The following is a 20,408-nucleotide window of genomic DNA, read 5'->3' as shown; positions in this document are numbered from 1 at the left end:
TTTACATTGAAGTTTGTATTGCTCATATTTTATAAACAATTCCTATGTGATTACACTTTTAACACATCTAAAAGATTTCATAATTGAACATGTAATAAAACATCTTTATTAATATATTTATTTATTTACCTCATACATAAAACATGCATGCATATCGCTTATAAATTTGTGCTTTTGTAAATTGTAACACAGAATTAAATGCTATTGGTTATTTAGAATGATACACAGATGTCTATTCTGCTCATGTTTCATGTACAAGTGAACTGATATTTCTACAATTCAATGATTCTTCCCCATTTGTACGAAGGTTAATGAGGGAATGCCCTTAGGATTTATCGACATTGCTGTTCATTACATTTAAATGTGAGATCAATGAGTAGTGCATCAGTTTTCCACTGAATTCTATTTCTGTATACAGTATGTAAACCTATACGACCCACATCTTCTGATAGGCAGGTCACCCAATGCATATATGTTTATTTCAACTACAGAGTACACGGTGTCATTTTGCAATAATGGCACTCATCAATAATTATATTTGATTTTTATGTTGCACAAGGCAAAAGTATGAGCTTTATTAGAGATTGTGTGTATGAATTCATAGATAAAAAACAATAACTGGCAATTATAAGGCTTATGTGATGACCCAAGGTCAACACTAAAAAGCCCAAAACTACTTAGAGCTTCAAAGCATTATAAAACTCAAGTTGTTTCAGTCTGCTCTCCACTCAGCGGCTGCGTGTCAGCACCATCTTCATCAGAAGGAGGACGGTTTCGCTTGAAAAACCCCACCTTAAAACACAGTGCAGTGATGCATGTTAACATAAATGGAGATTTACATGCTGAGCATGTACTGCTCTTCGTCCCAAATGACTTTTAAAGGGACACATCGCCCTCTGTTGCTGAAGACAGGAAATACCTTCCAGAAAATGATGTTCAATGCAGCCAGAAGAAGCAGTCCAGCAATGATTGACACCACAATCCACCACACAGGCACCTCCTCTTGTCCATCTGGTCGTCTCCACACTATATTTGTATGTGTCTAGAACGGCAGCACACACCTCAGTGTTTCTTAAGAGTTGCATATGGTGAATACTACAACCACAAACTAATGAAACCTCACCTCTGCGTTTCCTTTGGGCAGCAGAGCAGGTTGGATCTTTGAGGGCACATCTACCACCTCAAAGTGAGCAATAGAGTGAAGAACGTAGTTTACGTACGGTCTCTGAGCAGACACAGGAAGCAAGAAACAGGGAGAGAAAATAAGTGAACTTTCAATTAGGTTTTATTTCTGTAACGCTTTTTCTAATATGTGTCTACAACATTTAAGGCGCATCAAATTAAAGTTATAGTGTGAGCACCCAGTAATTTAACTAAATGTGGATTTATTATTTATTAGGAATTAGGAAATACGATAATTTTTTTCGTCAAATTCAATATGTGTCTAAATATAAAATTGAATGTTTCTTTTTATTATTATTTTTTAAGATTAAAATGAAGTTTACTTTAGCTTACTTGTAGAAAGGTCTGCACCCATAGTCTGCTCATCACTCTTATTATAGCTCTTTCATCTCTCTGCAGTCCGACAGTCTTGCAATCGAACAGAAGACACTCGTCAGCATTCGAGCAGTTCTGCAGAGTGTGAGAAAAATATAAATATTATTTAAAAAAATTATATATACTTAAAGGAGCAATGTGGATGTTTTAAGCGGCATCTAGTGGCGAAGTTGCGAATTGCAACCAACGGCTCATTCCACCGCTCCCCCTCCCTTTCGGTGGCTGACACGGATGTCGTTAGGTTTTCACTTATTTGCCAAAGGAGATTACGTTTTTACGGATCGTGTCTGTGGAGAAGTTTGAGAATTTACATCTACTTTAGAAACGACACGCTGGATTTCATGCAAGGGATCCCATGGTGTTTGTAGAGTAGATAGAAATAGCTAATTCTAAGGTGATAAAAACAAAACACTTCCTTATGCAAGGTCCTTTTATCACCTTTAAACGTCATAGTTATTTGTATTATATTGCATTTCTGCCGATAGACCATCCAAAAGCTACACACTGGACCTTTAAAAGCCTTTATAATAGGAGTTGGTGTGTTGGTCCTGTATGTTAAGCAACATCCCCCTCTTTTGGTGAAACTTATTACAAAAAATAACAACTCAAGGTTTGGTCGATATGGTGATAATGTTTTTTAAAAAGGGCCACACCAAAACTTACTGCCATCACACAGATAGAAGTGAAAATTCTTTACCACATGGACAGTTTGTTGCCACAGCTGTTCATGTTCTGGTTTTTGTGACAGGTCACGTTTGTTGAAATGATGAACTTGGGCTACAGTGAGGTTGTTGGACTCCTTCTTTACTAACTGTGGACGGAATTCAATAAAGAACAGGGTAATCTTATTGCGATAGATGAGAAAAAAGCACATATAAACATGTACAATAGAATATAATTAAAATGTCAATTATTTAATATCATAATATACAGCATGCTGTTCCCATCTTGTACCATCATGGTATCACATATTTTTGCACAGAAATTAACTTTTGAAAATGTTGCTGTGGAAAATTCAATAGTACAAGGGGTATTTATAATATAAAAAAATATAAAATGGTATTTAAGGTGTAGTTTTAGCATTGATCAGCAGGGGATGCTCTTACCCCACGTGGGTCGACGTTGGTGTAGTCTGTTTGACAGGAGAGGAGATCTTCAGAGGCATTAGCAAACACATACAGCAGATAGGAGCCGTTTTGTACAACTGGAAACTCCAGTTTAAGATTAACGTTGACAGAACTAGGACCCATATTCCTTAACTGAAGCAAGAGAAAGAACACGTGCTCAAGTTTTCCAAAAACTTGACGTGACACTGAACTTACTTTAACAGGAGTTTACAAACCCTAGAGTGATTGGATTCATTTTTTCATCATGAAAAAAAGGTTAGCCTCGAAAGATACATACATTGTATCTGTGAATGGGTCAGAGGTCCTGCAATGATTTTTTATGTATAATGTAGAGAAAAAGTTGATCATCAGTTCTGTGTATTACCTCATATACATGCTCTACAAGCGGCCCGACTTCATCCAAGTCTTCTGGATAATCTTTTTCCTCCCATTTAGCAATGGGCAGGACACAGTCAATGGGAGAAGATACTCTGTTTATGAATAATATTAGATTCAGTGTTAAAGAAACAGTTTTTCCCAAAATACAGATTCTGTCATGATTAACTTACCCTGATGTTGTTGGGAATATGTATACATTTCTTTGTTCTTATGAACCCGGAGAAATTTTTTGTAACCAAACAGCTCTTGACCACCATTGACTACTATAGTAGGGGAAATCGCTTCATACATTTCTATTGTAGAACACAAAAGAAGATATTTTGAAGAATGTAGGTAAGCAAAGAGTTATGGGACACTTTTTGATTACCACTGAAATTTTTCCTTCTTTGGTAGTCAGTGGTGGCCAAGGCACATTTGGTTACAAACATTTTACCAAATATATTTGTCTGTTTTCATCAGAACAAAGACATTTTTACAGATTTGGAACAATAAATAATGACAGAATTTGGGTGTCAAAACCATTTTTGGGGGAACTATTCCTTTAACACCACAAAACAATTGAAAATTAAGAACGAAATGAAAGATTTGTTGGTATCTATGCTTGGGTAAATGCTAATCAATTTGGTTTATTCTTACTTTAAAAGATATACACATTTAAAACGCACAGTCTTAAAATTCCCCCTAAAATACTGACGACTTATTCTTGTCCAGTTAAAGAGATATGACCGTAGCAGACTAGAACTCATTTAGCAGAAATATACTGTAACTATGTTCGAGCAAAACCCAAGGCTAAAGTCTTTCATCTCTGATTCTTTCTCATTGGTGCATTCGTATTCTACACTGTATTTGACAAAACAAATATGTTTCAGCTTTCAGCTTCATTCAGGTTGGAAATAAAAATGATGAGAGAAGATGACAGCGGCACCAACCCACGCATCTCCAGGGAAGCTGCAGCTTTTACATTAACATGCAATTGGAACAGGTAACTGTCTGGGTTCTGGCTGTTCTTACTGCAAATAACAGGGAAGATCATGAGACAGAGATAATAATAATGATCATTGTGATATTGCAAAACACCAAAACAGTTACAGATTATTATAATGCCCACATGCCAGCAAAATAGACATTTCTAAAGCCTTTCTTAAATGGGTTACCTTTTTATTTGCATTTGGAACGTAATGTGGTTCTCCACCTGTTCCAGTCCACCCATGCTGAAGTAAAGACCAGCTTTCAGCTAAACGAGAGAACACAAGATCATTTTATACAATGGGCTGAACACGAAGGTCGAAACCAAGGGAGATTGTCTATAATGGGTCATTATGTTGATTGTTATTCTGACCTGATGTCCAGCCTCCATGGGGTTGCCCAAATCGCACACCACGACCACTGACCCGTTCTGTTTTCTCTGACTGCACACCAAGTGACCGAAGTCCTGTGACACATTTTACATTGTGTGACACAACCTGGCAGAGATGCTGCTATTCCGAAAACCATAAACAAACATAGCGACATAAAGAGAACAGTCAGATAACATTTGTTTGACTCGAACAAGTTGTCTGGCCAATGCATGATAATTTATCCAAACCGTGATCCTTTTGGAGAGCTTGTTTGTCTGTCTTTTTCGATTTCAGCCAATAAACACTGTCGCCTTTAGTGTTTTCAATCAAATTGACATCGATTTCCACAGGGTGAGGACTTTCACACAACAGAACGGACGAGCTTGATGTTCTTTAGCTCGCCTGTCTGTCTGAAACAAACAGGAAATGACTAAACCCTCACCTCCCGGTTGCTCACAACACCCTGATAGTGTGTGTGTGGCGGCAGGGTGATATAAAGCTCGGTCTCGTAAGCTCCCTCCCCTCGATTCTCTGCCTCCACAATCAGCAGCGCCGGATTCTCATCTCCAATCAGGATTGGATCTGTTGACCTGTGAAGAACACACTTGCTAAGATTTAGATCAGCAGCATTTAGATCAGTCATGGTCATGGATAATAAAGACACTTACGCCCTCGCCATCAACCTCAGATCCGGGATACAGATGTTATCAGGACCACAGTCTAGTATTATACGTGTCTAGATCCATAAAAAGGTAACATGAATATATGCCGTTATAGAGACAAAACCGTATGTGACCCTGGACAACAAAAAGTTGTTAGAATAGGACAATATTTGGCTGAGATTCAAACCGTTTTAAACTCAGGAATCTGAGAGTGCAAAAAATCCAAATATTGAGAAAATTGCCTTTGAAGTTGTTAATCATAGGCACTGTGGCTGGCCATCCACTCACAAAAATAAAGTTTTTATATATTTATGGTAGGAAATTAAGAAAATATCTTCATGGAACACCATCTTCACTTAATATTCTAATGACTTTTTAAAAGAAATAAAAGAAAAGTAGATAATTTTGACCAATTCAATGTGTTTTTGTCTTTTACTCAAAATGTCCCCGTGCGACTTAAGACTGGTTTTGTGATCCATGGGTCACATATGTGAACTGTACTGTATGTCTTCACCTGTCCGACAGCGACACTATGTCCGTGCAGCACTGCATCTTGGGAGTCGGCCAAGCTGTAGTTGAATGAGATGTATATTGGACTAAGCTTGTCCCTGAACTCAGGCTGAAAGAAAAGAACAGATACAAGATAAATTTTTACTCAAATATCGAATATATTTTGGTATGACTTGACAAAAAAGCATGTAATGACTCAAATACATTACACTAATAGTGAGCAGCTGAAGTCTTCTAGCTTTTAAAACATACTGAACAGAAGGTCCAGCAAAGAGCTGTTGTGCCGCTTGTCAATATAGGAAAATAACTAGTCATTTACGCAAAGTGCAAGGTTTTTTAATAGTCCTCTCAGAAGCATTCAGTGATGTTCAGAAACATGAAGGCCTTAAATTGCCCTATTTTGCTGCATATCAATAAAATCTGTAAGTTATGAGAAAGCACACCAGTAGATAGGCAGTAAAATTCGTGCAGACTTCTGAGTTTCTCGCTGCAGAGAGCTGTAAAAGAGCGAACGGCTGGTTGGACTGCAGCAGGAGGCTTCGTCTGGCCATACTCTGTTTCATCTTGTCCAACTGCAGCTCGGTGTTCAGCACTAGAGGGAGTTATATACATTTATAAACAGCTGTTGAAAATCCTGCATCTAATTGAGCTAACCTATAACCTGTAGCTTATTGTTTATGTTTGTTTGGCCAATGTGAATGTTGAAATTAAACATATATTTTTAATGGATATCTATACCGACTCCATTTCCCCTATTGGATGCTTTTAAATCCAGTCTTATGAGGTATACCATGTTTGTACAACACAATCTCATGACATTTTTTATTCAAAGTTATTCTTAATATTGTCATGTATTTTCTCAAGATAAGTGTACGTTTTGAGTATTTTTTTGAAATATTACATCTTTTTCATTTTTTTCGCTTTTAATTAATAGTGTATGGATCACTTACCAATCTCCTCCGGAATTCTGTGGCCAGATACTCTAATGCATGCCATAATTATAAAGCTGTAATACAAAAAGAAAATATAGGTTTTTAATGAAGAATTAATAGATGCTATTATTTTTGCTTTTACTCTTTTAAGATTTTCTGTCATTTATAACACAACAGTTTATAGCACACTAAAGACTTAAAGGTCCAGTGTCAATTTTTTTGGAGGATCTATTGACATAAATGCAATATAATATAAATGATGTGTTCAGAGGTGTATAAAGAACTTACTTAATGAAGCGTTGTGTTTTAGTAACCTTAGAATGTGTTATTTCTATTTACATATACCGCGGGTCCCCTTAAATGTATGTCGCCATGTTGTTTCTACAGTAGCCCTAAACAGACAGACTGCTCTACAAGAGTGTGTTTCGTAAATACGTTATCTCCTTCCGCATGAAGCGAAAACGTGACAAAATCGTGCTCCTGTGTCAGCTACGAATGCTAAAAAACGGTGGGGTAGAGTGATGTATGTTCATGGAAAAAAATATTCTGGGGGCCATGAAATGATGTAAACGGATAAAAATTGGCAATTTTATGAAAAAACACTAGTGGGACAAATGAAAGTAAGTAATAAAATTAATTGTATGCACATAAGTGATGATTTTGTCAATGAAGTCAAAATGCCTCTGAATCTGCATTGTATACGTGTATACGAGCATTCTTAAAAAGTTTTTAACAGCTGACTAAAGGAGCATTTTAAATGCCGGCTACTTGAATCTCGATGATATACAAAAGCCGTGTCTTTAATAAGTTCAGAAGCATTACCAAGTAACGAAGGTGCTGCTCTGGGGGAGCTGACAAAATTTGTCTTCAGAGTTCAGGAGATCAGGGAAGAAAGAAAGTCGTGCTTGCGTCCTCACCACAGCTTGTGCCCTGGCCAAACAAAGACAGGTTGTATATGTATATAGAAATAGACACACAATTATGCAGAACACCTAAGTTTGTTTTTTATCAAGCATGATGAATCTTAGTTTTACAACAAGGGTTCTTTATTGATGTGCTGAGACCCAACAACAGGGCGAAACAATGCTAAATGCATTTCAACAAAATTAAACCTCAGGAGTGACATAAAGACATCCAACAACATTGCGAAAGACTGACAACATGACATGACATATGACAACTGTGATAAATGTCGATTTTTTTTAACTTTTCCTAAATACTTAAAAGCGGATAATAAATCTTTGCAGTATTTGAGGTCTGAAAAAATACAGAGCATCTTTAATACTATTTTGACCTGTTTCTCCAGTTTCATTTTCTGCAAATAAATTCAAATAGAAACACTGTTTCTATGTCAAATTTGGGAGAAATCTTGTAAGTAGTTCACAGAAAGAAACAAAAATAACGATTTAACCTAAACACATACAGTTTATGCCATGTAAGTTGAAAGTGATAAAAAATAATCAATAACCCCTGGTTTTCTACCTAAATATTGTATAGAAAAGGGAAAGATTAAAGGAAAAAAGATGAGCATTTAAGGCTGTTTGCAGTAGTAGATTTTTAACTTCTACCTGTAGGTTGCCACCTTGCTCACACCCCAAGCACCAACAATAAGATCTAAAAAGAAATAAAATCATCATGATAAGAAAAAAGTTGATTTTCGATAATATGAAGATCGGCTTCAAAACCAATTCCAACTAAGAAGATTATAACATTGAAATCTTAAATCCCAAAATGTGAGTAAAGCAGCACTAAAGGAATAGAGAATTAAGGGACAAACAGTGTTGCTTTTATAACTCCATCGAACTACTTTTTATGACTATTTATTTAAGCATCAAATAGAGCCAGGCTTGAAAAACTGACTTTGCCCTGAAAAAACAGTACACCGTGTGTCTATGTCTCTCTGAGAAATGACCTAGGAGATCTTTTCACCATAGACAGAGGCATTGAGATAAAGAGCAACAAGAGTCTCTCTCAAGAGCTGGAGGTGTTGTGTCTCAGAAAGCTTTGCCATGTCCACACTGAACCCCAGAGTCTGATCCCTCCATTTATAACTTCACTAAGAGAGACGGGAGACTGACTAAAGCGTTCTCTTCAGCTGGTGACACTTCTGTAATACCCAGACAACTCTTCAATCTTCTCAAGGGATTGAAGGGAAAGCCTGTTAAAGGAGATTGTTCTGAACTTTAAGAGAGATCTCTTAGACTTTGGTTGGCTGCACTACACTCTTATTTCTGTGTTTTGTAGGACTGATGGCTCTTTTAGGTTGTTGGGAAGTGACTAAGGATAATTTAATTCATCGATATGATCAGAGGGTCTAGCACTAAAAGATGATTACTGGAGGGACATGGAGTCATCAACGGAGAGTTGTATAACCATTTTACTCTGATTATATTGAGAAAAGCAAAAATCAAGAAATTCTGTCATTATTTACTCAAAGTTAAAACTGCGTTGCTTGATTTGTGCAATATATCACAAACCTGGGTATCCATTATCGTCAATATCGGTTTCCCCTCTTATGCTGAAGCCAAACATTGGTGGGTCTTTGAGGGTCTGAAAGGGACTTTCAAGGACCTGAGCGTAAGGGGTGGCCAAACCGTCACTCCGACCCAGGAAAATTAACACTTTACCCCCTTCACCAGCGCCAGGTGCCCCCACAGCCACATCTAAAAATAAAGAAGAAGACACGGTCCGACCTTATTTTAGACAGTGATTCTGAATTATGTCCTCCTAAATAAAGTTCAAATAATACATTTTTTGTTGTAGGTGTACAATAAAATGACACTAGCATACATTCAGATAAGGAAGAAATGAAGGTTTTAATGGAATGGTTTGGAAATGTGTTCTCAGATCAAAGCGGTGGTTCGGGCAAGTTGTCACAAGATTTACAATTCAATGGGGTACGTGCGCACGTATTTCCATTAAAATCTCAGAAAGCTCGGTTGCATCCTGCGCATGTAGCCTCCATAGGGTACAATGGCATTTTTCGCTTCAAGATGCATGTACAGTAGGATTACGTCAACAACATGAATTAAATTATCCAAACACCTCTTCATACATCGACAACCAAAAAGGAGAAGCACTTCAGGCTATCCGTTCAAGCCATATCCACAAATATGAAAAGAAGCTGAGTGAACTTTTGCTCTTGATCACAGGTATGATCACAGAGGCAGTGGTACACACCATGCTCAGCTGTAGTGCTGTCGGTTCAGTGAAATTCTTGGTGGAAAGTTACCTAGCCCCATGAGAGCGGACGTGGTTTAGCTGGCTCAGATTTTAGTGTAAGTACGTCATCGCCTCTCTGCATATACCCCATTAAATTATTTCTTGGACAAGCAATGTTGTTATTTATCTTTCAAACTGTTTATCTTTATACTGTTTCAAGATGATTTTGTGGTGTTTTGTAATTTTTTAATGACAACATAATAGTTTAAAAGCACACTGCAGTAAATATGAAACAACAAACGGCATTCTCCCCTGACAAATGGATGACAAATTCAGAAAAATTTGAGCACCTGCTGTCATCAAGTGACTCATGAGATTCATTTGTTTGTGGAAAAATGAGATTATGTACAACAGCCAGTTCCTCATTTAAAACCCATTATCATCTGTAATAATCCATACAGAGGACATTTATATTTCTGTGTGTGATGCATAAATGCTTTTTGAAAATATCAAATGCAATGTTATTTTCTGTCCATCACAGTTCTCACCATTAAAGCCATCATAATCGATGTCACCTAAAGCTGCTATGGCACTGCCAAAACGCCCATAGGACCATGTTCCCGTCAAAACCTGGTTGGGTTTGGAGGAGAATAAGAAGCCCTCTCCTTGCAGATAAACATACACCTGTCCCACTTCTCGAAACTTCTGGGTGGACAGTCGCTCCATGAAGAGTGGAGCTCCAATCAGGATGTCATCCCACCTGAAGATCGGGGAGAGGACATACATTTTGATCTCAATATGGAATACTCATGAACTATTAGAAGGGAAATTGGTCTTTGCATTGGTCACTTGCCCATCTTTGTTGATGTCTGTCACTGTTACTGAATGGCCAAAGTAAGATGCTATCTACCAAAAAAATACAAAAGTTAGATTGATTGAATTTAAGATCAACAACATAAGAGCTAACAAATTTTGCATTATAGATTATTTCGCTTTCCCCACTGCACATGCTTAAACACAAAAGTTAATAGATGAAAGAAAGAAAGAATTTCCATCACATTATCCACGATAACAGTTTACCTGGGTTCCAGCAAGACTCTTCATGATTTGCATGGGATTTGTTGCACCGTTTATTATTTTGACCTGTAAATACATACAATCACTCCATATTCATTCGTAAATCACACAAGGGCAAACCTGAAGTGTTAAATCATCTGTGTTATAGTTGACCATGGGCCAGAAAACCAGTCCAATTTAGTAAATTTCCTACCGTTAATATTAAAACTTTATTTTTTGTGAGTGGATGCAGCAAAAGTGCAAACAAAAATCGGCAGAAACACGGATACAGACTTTGCTTGCTGTTTCATGCTCTTTGGGAACTCAAGTTTGGTGTCTATGTAAATACATGTACAAATATTGTTGTATTGCTTAAAAGTGAATATAAACATGTTTTCTTTGCAGTATTTGAGGTCTGAAAAAAAAACTAGTTTGGAATCTATGTAAAGCTTAGGATTTCAGAAGTTCAACTACTTTCCACAACGGCCTTTTCAAATAGTTGTCTCTTGGCCAATATTGTGCCATCCTAACAACCCATACATAAATGCAAATCTTATTTAATTATGATGTATAAATCTAAATAAAATAAAAAGTCGGCCCTTGTGATTGGTTTTGTAGTCCAGGGTCATATATTGCATGTATCTTACAGAGCCGGCGTTGTGCAGATCATTTGGGACACCGACAACATAATCTGGAATCGCACAGAAAAGTATATACAAAAAGATATTCGTATGAGTTTAAAACCAGGCATTGAATACAATAAAACACACAAGGAACTATTGACCATTTATCTTATCACCTGTAATACTGTCTTCATCGAATTGTCCAGCAGCAACAGAGTAGCCTATAACAATACATTATGAGTATGATGAAACAAGGTACACATAGACACACATACACCAATGTCCGACAACACATCATACCCAAGTAAAGGTCGTAGTAGTCACGTCTTTGTGGCGTTATGATCTCTCCACTTACAAAGTGGATTGAAGAGAAGGTGGAATGGCTGCTCATGATGTTTGGAAGAGGTGCAGTGATGATCTGACCTGAGGTTCATAGCCATGACCAAGTGTTACAATAGTAATACAAGCATAGCAAACCTCATGTCACTTATAAGCTACTGATAGCACAAATTCAAATTTATTATATTAAACGAAACACAGTTGAGTGACAACAGCCTTTCTGTATTCTATACTGTAAGTGGTGAAAGAGAGAATACTTCACCTTGGAAGTAATAACCTCCAGGTGCACCAAGTACCACTCTGCCATCCTGTCTCACAACATTATCAGTACAAACATAAAAGCAAGAGAAAATAAAAGTGAAAGATATTTGCATGATACTTGGCTCAATTAAAGTGCTCAGATTACTAAGTAGATGAATAATTATCTAAACACAAGTTTTTTTTTTTTCTACTGCCATTAGAGAACATAGAAGAAACCTTGGTGATGTCCGCAGTGAATCCAGCTTCACAGTAACGTCTGTCAGGATCTGCACATACAGATTCACTGAATCATTTATAGTCAGAAAACTATTCAATGGCTCATTTATGATCTCTGCAGTCTACAAAATACGTACTACGCAACAGCATTCATCATAAGCCGTGCTTGAAATAATAAGAGTTTGTATTATAGTTTACATCATTGAATATTGCAGTAGATTTAGGTCCTTACAGCCTCTCATATAAACTGCATCCACATGAAGCTCCCTGCAGGGGGAGTAATTCACCACCTGTCCTGTTTGCATGTTCAGAAGCTGGCAGTTCCCAACAGGCGTGTTCATTGCTTCCTCTTCATCCTTTATCACATTCCAGTGGAACATGGGAGCACAGGCCTGCCTCACATGAACAATTTATTTTTATTAGCAATTTACAGTGCGTCTCCAGTGGTTATGTGTCCATCAGCCTTTATTTGACCATGGATTTACATTTATAGTGAGATTTTGCCATCATTATGTTTTCATGTCTTTAGCTTGGCAACCCCAGTCCCCATTCACGTCATTAGAATACTCTTATAAAAACACCTTTTGGGTTTTTACGGGTGTAAGATATCTGGGAAGATTTTTTGTAAACTGCAGTGTGAGTAACTCACCAAGATGTAGTCTTTGTAGGTCCGAACTGAAGCACCCAGCCACTGGTTCGACTTATGAGCCATCAGAATTTTGTTATCACTTGTGATCTTTTCATCACCTTTGTATCAGAATTCAGCATTTAAACCACAGGTTACATTGTTTGCATATTATGCATAACATTATTTTATTATATACAGTATGCTACTGACCTTTCTGGTCAAAGTTTAATGTCTGAGATGATTTTCCAGTTGACATCCAAGGACAAAGAAACACAGAGCCACCACGAGAGACCCCAGGCTGACTCGTGTTTGCTCTGGGTGCTCCGATCACCACACTTTTACTACAAGCAAAAATAAACTTTCTGTAGTTGGTAATACAAAGGTTTAAAATGTAACTAAGACTCATACAACAATGGTAAAAACGTGCATTTAGTAGGAAATATGTTCTGAGATGTTATCTTTGTCTAGAATATCACAGAAGAGTAAAATCCAATTCAAACCTAGCCAAAGATGATTTTTTTTGTTTTTGGACTCCATCCAAAAAATGCAATGGCATAATAAATATTTTTTGTGCATATCTATCTATATGGACACATTCCACAGACTTCTCTTGTTTTTTATACTACCTATACTCTCTATATTTCTGTATACTATACAGAAAATTTGTTTTTACAAATCAGGACTCAAAGAAGGTTTGTTCAGATTTATCAGGTATTTCTCACTTTTGGCTAGAAATTTGTCCCCAAAATATGGTTGAGTTGACCCCTCCCTGCAGTGTTTTATGGTTTATAGGAACTTTCCATTGACATAATGGCTCTTATATCTGTATATTCTATTCTCTAACCCTTAGTAAAAAATATATTTGAGGTTTTCCTATATTACGCTTTTCTCCTGGTATGCCACAAAGGCCAACATTTCTACTATTACTATCTTTGTGGGACTCGAATACGTATGTTTTACAATACACATACACAGTCAAGTATTGCAAAATCAATGCAGAATTTGCATTATAGAGGTCAGTTGCACTCACCTTTTGTTGCTTGACTGATAAAAATCCACAGAGAAACCAAAGTAACTGTCTTCTGGGCCAGAGAACACGGTGTAGTTCTTCAGGTCCAGGTTAAATCCACTGATGTAATGTGGATAAATGAGAACCGACAACAGCACAGAGAAAATCAGCAGGCTTACTTTCAACCTCTCCTCCATCTTCTCTAGTAGACTGCTGGTTTGAGTCTGTTCAATACAGTTCTCTCTGTACAATACAGCATTTACAACACTTGTCTGTGGTTTCTTGTGTTCTTTTGACATATGTGGGTGACTGTTTGTTTCCTTTAGATAAGATGAAACATGTCACCGGTTTCCTTAATGCCCAGTCATTTTTGTGGCATCAACTAACAGACTTGTTGTAGATTTGTATGTGTACTAGAGAGCCTATACTATCAGCCGAACATGACAGTATAATTCTTTTTTAAGCAAAGCACACTATACAAAAAATGCAAATCGAAGGTTCAGTTGTGTGCTGTTTTATATAAATACAATTTATGTTGATACGTTTCAGGCAAACAATCAGACGTGCTTTTGAAATAACACTTTTCATCTGGAACAGCTAATTATTTTAGTTTACCACAAAATCAAGATAATAAGACAATTTGTTGAGAAGATAACAATGAAAGTGTCAGACTTGTGTAAGCAGAGGTCCGGCTCCGGATGTCTCACCTGAACTGATCACATTTTCAATGCTGTTTTTAAAGAACTGTCCTGAACCATCTTCCCACTCGACAATGACTTGCTATTTGACATGTCTTCCAATAACTATTATTTTTACTGCTAGAACGAAATCACAAAATTTGGCTGTACTGTAGTCACTTCAAGTCAAATCACTTATTTCTATAGCACATTTTAATATATAAGAGAGTTGCACCAAAGTGCCGTAGATTTAAAACAGAACATATAACGCATCTTACATCTAACAACAAATCTTAGGGTGTGCGCATGGTGCATGGCTAAGCCTGTTGACCAGGAGGGGATCGCATGCAGATGTGATTTTTGCATTCGCTTTTATAATATGTCCGTTTGAGCGTCCAAAGCATCCATTCCGGCCCCATACATTAGCTGCCCACTGGGAAAATGCTCGGTACGCCAGATGGCCAGTCCGCTCCTGACGACAACGAAGGACGGTTAAAAGATAATGATTACGTGCTTACGTATTTTCTGTATTTTTGAATTACAGTCAAAAACTCGCATTATTTTATGGTATGCATCTGGTGCTCCAGCTGCCAGAAAATTTCTGGTTTCTTTTACAGTATAGTTTCTTTCACATATCTGTAACATACTCTACACAAAACTTACCATCACACCATAAAGGATCCTTTCCTTCAGGCCTTCAAATGTCCTTCAAATGCAAATCCTGCGAATTCCCTAAATTATCTTTGCACTTTGACAATGAAGTTGAACAGTACTCTAGAGCATGTCTCTTCTAAATATGCCATCAGACTAAAAATCTTGCCTCCTCTATGATCCTGCAGAGATCTTAGCACTTGCTGGGTACTTAGTGAAACGTTTGAAATTTGACACATCTTAATCTCCCTCAGTCTCTGATTTCAGGGTAACACATGAGAGTCTTTTTGATAAAGAAACGAAATCCAGACCGACCCTCAAGCGTAGCTGTCAGGCAGGTGAAATCCAATGCTGGGGATTGCTGGGTTTTGAAAAGGGGAGACATGAAGCACATGTAGCATACTGAGAGAATCTGTGTCTACGAGCCAACACTAGCACCCAAACTTTGAAGCCTTGGAAAGATCTGACAATTGGAAACAAGAAGACGGAGCAAGAGTTGTAATGACATCCTGATGACATCACAGGCATGCCGAGATGATGGCTAGCTATAAATAAGGAAGGGGAGGCCCTAGTTTGAAGCGATTTTACAAGATTGTTTGTAATGGTCTGAGAAATAAATGCAAAATAAGTTTTAGTGCTTGTCAGAGTCCCGGGAAATACAGGTTTCCATAAATGTAAAATGTTTTTTCTGAATAATTTATATTTTTCTTATTATTTCTGTATCATGATCCAATTACTAAGTCCCACTTTATAGGATGCTTGACAAATATAGTTTAATCAATAGCCTTTACAAGCAACATAGTAAACTGAATACATCCCTCGAGAGCTGTTTAAGATCATATAATGGGTTGATTATATTACTTCTGATGAAAATCTCATCCAAAACAGACTATTTTCAATTATTCAAATTCATTCTACACCATAACGAATGTACTTGCTCAATACAACCAAGGTTTTAATTCTTCATTAAGTTAACACAGGATAATTGCCAGGCAGTTAAAGCTTTTTCATTCCACTATCTAATCTAATGATCTCTTGCAAATTGTTCTTAATTTCATCCTGAAATGCAAGGTTATACTTCAATTCTAGCTAATTTTGATGTTAATTTTGATTAATAGGTGATAATTAACAAACTGTAAAAACAGCATGATATTGTTTTCCTCATCTGTACGGTATGACATTACAGTGCACATCCTTACATTTTAAATACATTTACCTAAGAAAAGTGACCTAAGATGTGTAATCCAGTTTTATGGAGGAAGATATAAGAGGTTTAAAACAAGCAAAAAAATCTGCGAATGAGGTTAGAAACATAAACTTGAATATGGTACTTAAGAAAAATGTAAAACTAAATTCAAGTTTTTTTTTCTTACCCTATTGGCAGATTTTTGGGTTAGATCTAACATAGATCTACTTAGAAGGACATTTTATGCATAAAAAAAACATAAACATGTTTCATCTTTTAATTCAAAGCAAAAAGGTTTCTCATTAGGAATAGTTTATAGATTAATCAAACTCAGCTCTATAAAAACCAGCAAAGTCTTAGGGATAGCTAAGTAAACAGGTTTTTGTCAGAGAAAGTGAAGCAAAAGTAAAAAGGGAATTGATGGATTGGAGGAGATAGAGAGCAAGAGAGAGAAAGAGAACGTGGTTTGCCAGGTAATTGGAGTGAATGAGAAAAGGAAATAGTGGCAGTCTGAAAAGACAGATAGTGTCCAGCAATAACAGATAAAACTGCTCTTCCCCTCCTTCAGGTGGGCTCTGGGGTGTATCATTCAGGCTCTGTTAGTGGATATGACTTCTACATTCCAGCTAGTGCTGTGTGTTCAGACTGCCACTCATCACAAATCAACATGTAACCCCATGGCCCCTGCTGTCATCCGCCTGTCCGTGTGCCTCGTTCATCTCATGGCAAAGAGGTCAGCAACAAACTTGCTAAAATTACAAACATTATAAAAAAATGTGACAGTACAAATAGAAGATTAAAATTCAGTAAAAATACAGTGACAAAAGTCAACCTGCTTTATTCATTTCCTTGCACTAAAAAGATCCTTACATTTCTGTGAAAACAAAAAGCATTATTTTATTTTTTAACACGCACTGCAAAGCATTTAGCATAATGCATTTTTTTTTGTTTTTAAAATAGAAAAATAAGTAAACCAGTAACAAACTTTAGAAAATATTAATTTCTGTTGAGCATTCCCATTTCAGTGAGTTGATTGTGTCTTATTATATGACCAGAGTCTCTGATTTAAGCCGGGTCTCAGATTTATGTTCATGTTGCTCAGCTCAACCTGTGGTCATGCTGAAATCTCCAATTCATTTTCTGAGCCTCTACAGGGCTTCAGAACTATGTATTGAATCCAATCTGTCACCCCTCCTGCATTTGAAGATAAAATGTGGTCACCACACCAGCAAGAGGGATTTCAAATAAGAAATGGAAAAGGGTTAGAAAAAAAAAATTGTCACTTGTGGATTTTTTTCATTGCTTTCCACCAGCTTTTTACTAAAGTGACATTTCTCTGGGAGGAAAAATCAAACGATTCACATTTCAGGTCTATCGCGTCAAGTGTTGCTATTCAATTTATACAAAAAGTCAAATCAGACTTTTAGAGAGTTTAAGGTTTCAGGCAATTGTGGCAATTGGGACTACCCCCAGCCAGGTTTGACTGCAAATAACTTTCAATAAAACTGCCTGAAACTTCTGTATGTATTATTAATGACATGTCTGATAAGAATAAAAAAAGTGAAGTTTTTGATAAAGTCCTCAGGTTTCAGAAGTTGTGAGAACACCCTTTCAGCAAGGACTAGTTAAATGAACTGAAATGAACTGAACAGTTACACATTATACACAGGTGTGTACTGTGTATAACAATTATATGTAAATACACACACATGCATGCATCATTTTAAGAAGAAATATATAGATTAAATATTTATATATATAATGTAAATTCTATATAAATATAAAATGTATATGTAAATGCATATATAGTATATTTCTTAAATATATACATGCACGTGTGTGTAAACTTAATTTGTTCTTGGTGGAACATGGCACTAACAAAGCCAGGGTCAACACAAACTGTGAACTGATATAATGTAGACTCTAAATGCATCGTAAATCACTTTGGATAAAATCATAATGCTGAATGCATAAAAATGTTTAAATGAGCAATAGTGTCATTATGGTCATATATAGCATGATTGGGCTGCAGGTGCTGATATACGGCCATATCTTTACTTTACACAACAGTTCAACACACAAACGAACTAATAAACATGAGAGAAAAAACAGGATTAATTATTTGTTCAAGACATAACAACAATGGAAGGTAACAATGGAAGCAACACGGTCAGTAACCCAGTCCTACATTTTCATTGCAACACAACAAATGCCAAGCATGCAGACAACTAATGACTACACAGTTTAGACTCCAAGAGCACACCCCAAAATCCTTAATTTTCAGATATAAAGTATCATGGCCATTGTTATATGGCATAATGCATGCTGTGTAACCAATTACAAAATATACAATTGTTAAAATGACCACTTGAATAACCAGCACACTCAAAGACTGCACAACCTACACATGACCTGTCCTTCACACGAGAGTTTCGTTCATCATCAGCACCTTCAGAAGTCGAGTAACACTGAAGAAGGATCTTCCCCCACGCTTAGCTCCTCAAAGTCACATGCGATGACACATCCATTTTCACGCCTTGTCCTCCAGCCTGCTTCTCAGCAGAGCGAGACTTTGACTGCTAGTTGACCTTGAGTCATTTTAACACCCTGCCAGTGACATTTCAACTTCAAACAAGTCTTTGTTGCTTCATCGGCTGCAGCTGTGATGGCTTTTCATTTGAACCAAAAATAGATTCATTCAAACCTAAAATGGCAGACAGTGAAGACCAAGGCAAGGGAACACACACATACACACAAACAGTTAACTGATTTTTTAAATTTAGTTTTGTTTGTTTGTTCATTTGTGTCACAAGCCACACCAACTTCCATAACGACCAAGGAATTTTACATTATCATGTTAAAACATCTTCCAAACAAATAAGAAATGTATAAAGTTTCAACATCAGTAAACTCCAAGTGGTTTACGAAAATATGTTAAGTGGAGTTTCTAACTTTGGCATCACTTCTAGCAAGGGATCGATTTAACTTTGAGCAATTAATGTTTAGTGCATTATACTTTTTACACTATTCAGTAGACAAGCAGAAAAGGAGACGAAGAAAAAAAACGATTGATTTAAAATAGATTAAAACATCAACAAAGACACTTTCCACAGTATACTGCGGTCATACAAATGACATTGAATATGCGTCACTGTGCATTTACACCAACCACTAGATGGCAACATTAGCATGTAACACACAGTAATCACTCAGATTTAATAGTTACAAACCATCATTTAATTTAATACCATGGTTCTCAAACTTTTTCATGGCCCCCTTTGTGTAGAGCAGGGTTCCTCAAATCTTACCCTGGAGGGCCGGAGCACTGGTGTAGAGCGCATCGCTTTGTGCCCCCCAAAATAAAGATTTATAATCTTAAATTCAGAATTTTAATTAATCCTAAAACATATTCAGTTATGCAAATCTGGAAAATCCATTCTTTTGGTTGATGGTCTTACATTTTTGATGTTTGATTTTCAAACACTAAGATACATTTCTATATTTCATAAAATGCCACAAATGATATGTGCCCCCTTGGATCCCTATTGGAGCCCCCAGTTTAAGAACCACAATTTAACACACATGAATGCTAGCAAAGCTGCATATCTTTACCAAAACAACCAAGATAACATCTGCTTTTAAAATCTTCATTTAATATATTTGGGAATGGCACAAACAGAATGATGTTCATTTAAAAGGACAGAACTAAAGCGGGTACCTCACACTGCAACACTTCTCACTCACTCCCATTCCACACTCTTATTTAGTCTACACTTTGCCGGGGAGCTTTTTGCCAACATCAGATCACGTTTCCCCCCCGCTTATTTTCATAACATATTGTAACTTTTATAAAGTTTGACTTGTAAACAAACAACAACAAAGTTGTTATTCTGGCAAAGTTAGACAGATAAGAGGATATTTCTTACATTTCTTGGTTTTCACTTAGTTTGATTTTACTTTTGATTGTCACTTGACCTGTAAATAAAATGGTATCACATTGACAATAACTGTGACTTTTGAAATGTTTTTATGGAGAAAGCTAATATACCTGTATAATAAAGTTTTTTTAAATAGAAAACATTTTAATTTCTGTGAAG

General features: G+C 36.7%; 1 protein-coding gene across 1 annotated transcript; it reads right to left on the bottom strand.

The window, feature by feature from the left end:
* Positions 1–104: 104 nt before the first annotated feature.
* Positions 105–14,020, bottom strand: itga2b (integrin, alpha 2b). The gene is made up of 30 exons (XM_056751817.1): positions 13,819–14,020; positions 12,999–13,129; positions 12,810–12,907; positions 12,393–12,552; positions 12,161–12,210; positions 11,946–11,991; positions 11,645–11,767; positions 11,521–11,565; positions 11,369–11,412; positions 10,746–10,808; positions 10,519–10,571; positions 10,214–10,425; positions 8,981–9,166; positions 8,072–8,117; positions 7,326–7,433; positions 6,522–6,577; positions 6,015–6,163; positions 5,576–5,680; positions 5,068–5,135; positions 4,842–4,989; positions 4,402–4,494; positions 4,217–4,296; positions 3,992–4,072; positions 3,049–3,154; positions 2,664–2,816; positions 2,255–2,368; positions 1,516–1,632; positions 1,124–1,225; positions 920–1,042; positions 105–792 (listed from the first exon to the last, which is right to left on the bottom strand). The coding sequence occupies exons 1-30, from the start codon at positions 13,992–13,994 to the stop codon at positions 703–705; spliced, it is 3,126 nt and encodes a 1,041-aa protein (XP_056607795.1). The 5' UTR covers positions 13,995–14,020; the 3' UTR covers positions 105–702.
* Between the last annotated feature and the right edge of the window lie 6,388 nt (positions 14,021–20,408).

The sequence above is a fragment of the Triplophysa dalaica genome, chromosome 7, assembly GCF_015846415.1.
Source record: "Triplophysa dalaica isolate WHDGS20190420 chromosome 7, ASM1584641v1, whole genome shotgun sequence".
Taxonomy (NCBI): domain Eukaryota; kingdom Metazoa; phylum Chordata; class Actinopteri; order Cypriniformes; family Nemacheilidae; genus Triplophysa; species Triplophysa dalaica.
Note: the sequence above shows the minus strand (reverse complement) of the source record. Positions and strands in the feature narration are given on the sequence as shown.

Coding starts and splice junctions, on each gene's coding strand:
- itga2b (XM_056751817.1), bottom strand. CDS start 13,994: ATGGAGGAGAGGTTGAAAGTAAGCCTGCTGATTTTCTCTGTGCTGTTG. Junction 12,908..12,998: donor ATTAAACTTTGACCAGAAAG/GTCAGTAGCATA, acceptor TCTGATACAAAG/GTGATGAAAAGATCACAAGT. Junction 8,118..8,980: donor TGACGATAATGGATACCCAG/GTTTGTGATATA, acceptor ATTTCTTTTTAG/ATCTTATTGTTGGTGCTTGG.